This window comes from Sinocyclocheilus rhinocerous, unplaced genomic scaffold (genome assembly GCF_001515625.1).
Source record: "Sinocyclocheilus rhinocerous isolate Xijiao unplaced genomic scaffold, SAMN03320098_v1.1 scaffold714, whole genome shotgun sequence".
In the NCBI taxonomy this organism is placed as follows: Eukaryota; Metazoa; Chordata; class Actinopteri; order Cypriniformes; family Cyprinidae; genus Sinocyclocheilus; species Sinocyclocheilus rhinocerous.
Genome location: NW_015646165.1, coordinates 423,497 through 427,839, shown reverse-complemented (window position 1 = coordinate 427,839; position 4,343 = coordinate 423,497). Strand labels below are relative to the sequence as shown.

The 4,343-nt window shown below is 33.5% G+C and overlaps 1 protein-coding gene across 5 annotated transcripts in view; it reads right to left on the bottom strand.

The window, feature by feature from the left end:
• Window positions 1–4,343, bottom strand: part of spryd3 (SPRY domain containing 3) — a 77,314-nt gene that overhangs the window by 5,521 nt on the left and 67,450 nt on the right. For all 5 annotated transcript variants that reach the window (XM_016510850.1, XM_016510852.1, XM_016510851.1 and 2 more), the window contains one exon: window positions 2,506–2,563. In XM_016510850.1, the coding sequence (XP_016366336.1) occupies window positions 2,506–2,563 (58 nt within the window). The remainder of the gene's footprint in view (window positions 1–2,505; window positions 2,564–4,343) is intronic.

Here is a 4,343-nt window from a genome sequence, read left to right as displayed (position 1 = left end):
AAAAAAAATTAACTTAAATGATTTTAGCAAATGGCTGCAATATAACAAAGAGTGAAAAATTTAAGGGGGTCTGAATACTTTCCGTACCCACTGTATATATATATATATATAAATTTAGTATTTAAGAAATTTCAAATTTCAAATTTAAAAAAATTAATGTGTAAAATGAACACTGCTGTTCAAAAGTTTGGGATCAGTAAGATTTGTTATGTTTTTTGAAGTCGTCTCTTCTGCTCATCATGGCTGCCTTTATTTGATCATAAATACATATAGTAATATTGTGAAATATTACTACAATTTAAAATAATGGTTTTAATACTTTAAAATAATTTATTCCTGTGATCAAAGCTGAATTTTCAGCATCATTACTCAAGTCTTCAGTGTCACATGATCCTTCAGAAATCATTCTAATATGCTGATTTATTATCAATGTTGGAAACAGTTGTGCTGCTTAATATTTGTTTGGAACCTGTGATATATTTTTCAGGATTCTTTGAAGAATAAAAATTTTAAAAGAACAGCTAAAAAAAAAAAAAAAAAATGACATGAATATGTGGGCAAATGACAGTGGGCAAATGGATAAAGCGCGGCATAGTTTGAAATCACAAGTGAAGCCAAACTCTCCTCCTGTCTGCATTCAATTCTCACGGACTAACTGTCACGCAGAGTACACGCGATCATGCAGGATACAAATGCACACTTCACAAGATCTCACAGCTGGAATTGACTAAGTCTGCAAGGTTTGTGAAATTAAATGTTTATTAGACATTCAAAGATTTGTTTAAACGATATAAATGCATATTTGCTGAATGCTAAAGGTAAACGAGAATGCATTATAATGTTTGCCTTTCTATTACTAATAATATAAAAGCAATAATTATAATACTTTTTTTCAGTGTTTAAAGGTATTCACGGCAACCTGTCAAAATAAAAGTTCGGTTTAACTTAAAGGCATTGCGGCAGAAATATATGACTATTGTTCAGTAGAATGTACGTAATAGGCTGCTACTACTACTACTAAAATTATTAAAATTCATGAACCAAAATAACCCACTAAAGGTATTAACCTTAAAAAATCAGAACCGCCACTGTTCATCTGTCTTGCAGGCAAAATCCCTCACCCTTAAACAATAGGCTCCGAGTCACCAAAGAAGCACATTGTTTCATTCGCATGATACTCAGTGACTAATCTGTTATGTGGAGTGGCATGAAGGCATGACGGGGTTGAGTATAAAGATTGCCATCTTTACATTGAGGAGCAATCTTATCTGATATCAACTTCCTTTGAGCTGCTTTGAAAAATGGGAGCTGTGGAGTGAGATAGGGCTGCTAATCGACATGCTCATCTCATCGCCACAATCCTCTTATCAGCACACAGGACCTCCACACATTGTAGAGATGGTGCCCAAAGATGTGTAGGTTGAAAAGAGAAGAGGAGCCAAATAATAAAGCTTAAAAAAAAGTATCACCACCTGCAGGAATTCTGGGTAATCCATGCATGAAGTGATAGGAATACAACCAGAGATGACAAAACAGAGAAAACAAAACTAACTTTATGTAAATAGGAACTGGATGTGGGAAAAGAGTGAGTACTTTTACATAGACTTTCAACATTTCATTTCAGATTTTAAATGTACTAAGTCAGAATAAAATTTGAATAAAACAGATTTACCATGTATGCCTTTGTAGTTTGGCTTTGTCCAGCATGCATACTGTATGTTAACCAAACTATAACTGGCCTGAACATAGTGCACATGTGATGAAAAAGGATACATGCTATGTGCATTTCATCCTTCAAACTATTTGATTATGCACTGTGTTATGCATACTTGGATAAAAACTAACTGCAAAAATTATTGTAATTTCAATAAGAAAAAAAGCTATAAAACATGGTTAATGGTAAGTTGCCTTATGGTGAAAAACTGTAATAAACCTGTCAAGGAGATGATGACTAATGTAATTTTACAGTAAAACACTTAAATTTACAGTTTTGGAAGTGAAAAAGAACAATTCATCTTGTGATATACAGTGGAAACGCATAAAACATTCACAGAATTCCCTATGTGACACTTCAATTGATGGTTTTTCGTCTCAGTTATGAACATTAGGGTTTTATGTTACATCTAATGTTGCTAAATTGATGTTTATTGCATTACTTTAGTGCCATGTGTGTTACCATGATTGCGTTTAGTATTTGTGTTAATGACGCTGTGCACCTTCTATACATTAGTATTTAGTTCACTAGTGTTTTTATGGTGGTTAGTACTTCAGTAGGTTGGTATATTAACATATATAAGTTAATGAATTAAGTTTTTTTAAAGCTGTAAATTTATGTTCAATCCATAAAAACAAATTCTGCTACCTAATTTTTTTACAGTAAAATTCTGGCAACCACAGTTGCCGACTATGCAAAAGCCTGCTGTTGCACGAAAATTACTTAGCATGTAAACATACAGACTGTTATAATTACAAAAGATTGAACTTTAAAAACGTATAATAACTCACCTGCGTGATATGCAACAGAACCTCGACTCCATCCCGGATGCCTGTTCTTTGGGTAATCCTGAAAAAAAGAGAGGAAGAATAAGTAAAGGTATTCTAACAATTAAACAAGAAAAACAGTCCGATTTTACAGATACCAATGGACGTGATGGATTTACTGTAAATATGAGCTTTCCACACTTTCACTTTTAATAATCTCACTCAACACTTTCATATTAATGTGGTGGATAGACGATTGAGTTCTATAGCCACAAAACAATTACAGCATCACAGCTCATTGTTTTAGGTTTAAGTGTTGCTGTCACGTAGCTGCAAAGGTTATGTTTTTTCATATACACATACACCATGCCAGCAGAAACACAAGGAGAGGCCAATATTTTGATAAGATCTAAGAATATTAAGAGTTAATCAACATGGAAAGATATTTTTGTATTTCTCTGTTGTCACCTGAAGAGACCATTAAAGCCTGTTTACCCCAAAACAAATCACTTGAATCCTGTATATGAAAAGTACTTTAAAACATTCTTAATGCATTCATCATACACCTTACAATCTTCAAAAAAAAAGGTAAACATTAGCAAAGGCATTAGGTATCAGATTCACATGAATCAATGCTGTAACATGTTGCTTATGTTAATTCAAGTTTACACACATTAAAATGTATATGTTAGGGATGTGCATCTCATGACTCAGGCCGATACGATACGCATCTCGATGCATAGCCAACGATGCGATACATTAAAGATACATATGAAGCAGCTACCGATGCGATACGATTCACCCCTGTTACGATGCAGTGCGATCCGATTCGAAACAATGCGATTCGATGCAATACAACGCAATGGAGAAAATATGATCACTTTTAATGCTAAGAGTCCTGTTTCATAAAACAAGTTTACCAAATAAGCCAGGCTTATTTCAGTTAGTTTGACTTATTCATTGTCAAATAATTTGGTTCCATAAAGCAAATTTAATATGGGCCTAGATCAAGCTTAGTCACTGTGGCAACTTATGCTGGGAAACTAACCTGGTCTAAAGCAGGTTAACAGTCAGACTAAGCTGAGTTCCTTTAACACTGACCAATAGGAACCCAATGATATTACCACTGTCTCACATACTATTAGGCTATTGATTTTATTTTTTTACAGTTTCTAGCCATGCAACCTTTCTCTCTGGTTTTATGACAGCTGTACCTTTTATAGTTTCCAGAACAGATAGCATAACATTAGAACATTACAATCTAAAATTGCTCCCTTTCTCTCTGGTTTTATGACAGCTGTACCTTTTATAGTTTGCAGAACAGATAACATAACATTAGAACATTATTGCTCTTTAAAGCATTAAAATAACTAAATTAAAAGTTAAAATCACTGAATTAAAAATGAAAATAAATAATAAAGAAAATGACTATTTTAACAGCTATAAGAAACACATATTAACTCATTTGAGCTTAGTAATTACTGTAGGCTACTAGCTTACATTTGATTTACCTATTACAATAGTCCCTTTACAGTTACTGCTATCATAAAAATACACTTGTATGAAGGTTTAAAATTCAACAACATTTAATGTCCAACAAATATTTTAGCAATGTATATTTTACTCAGAATTATGTTTAGCGCGCATGCGCGCAGCATCGCTCGTTCACTCGCGTCAGCCTCACCCACTCCTGACAGAAAAATGTTTGCATGACTTTCTAACATTTACAAATGAAAAAATATACCTGTGACATGTCAGTTATGCACTGAGGAAAACACAACATCTCAAATGCATTAAACAGCACAGATATATAATTCGCTGTTTGCGATGGTGGATCGATTTGATCCATGATCGACATTAAG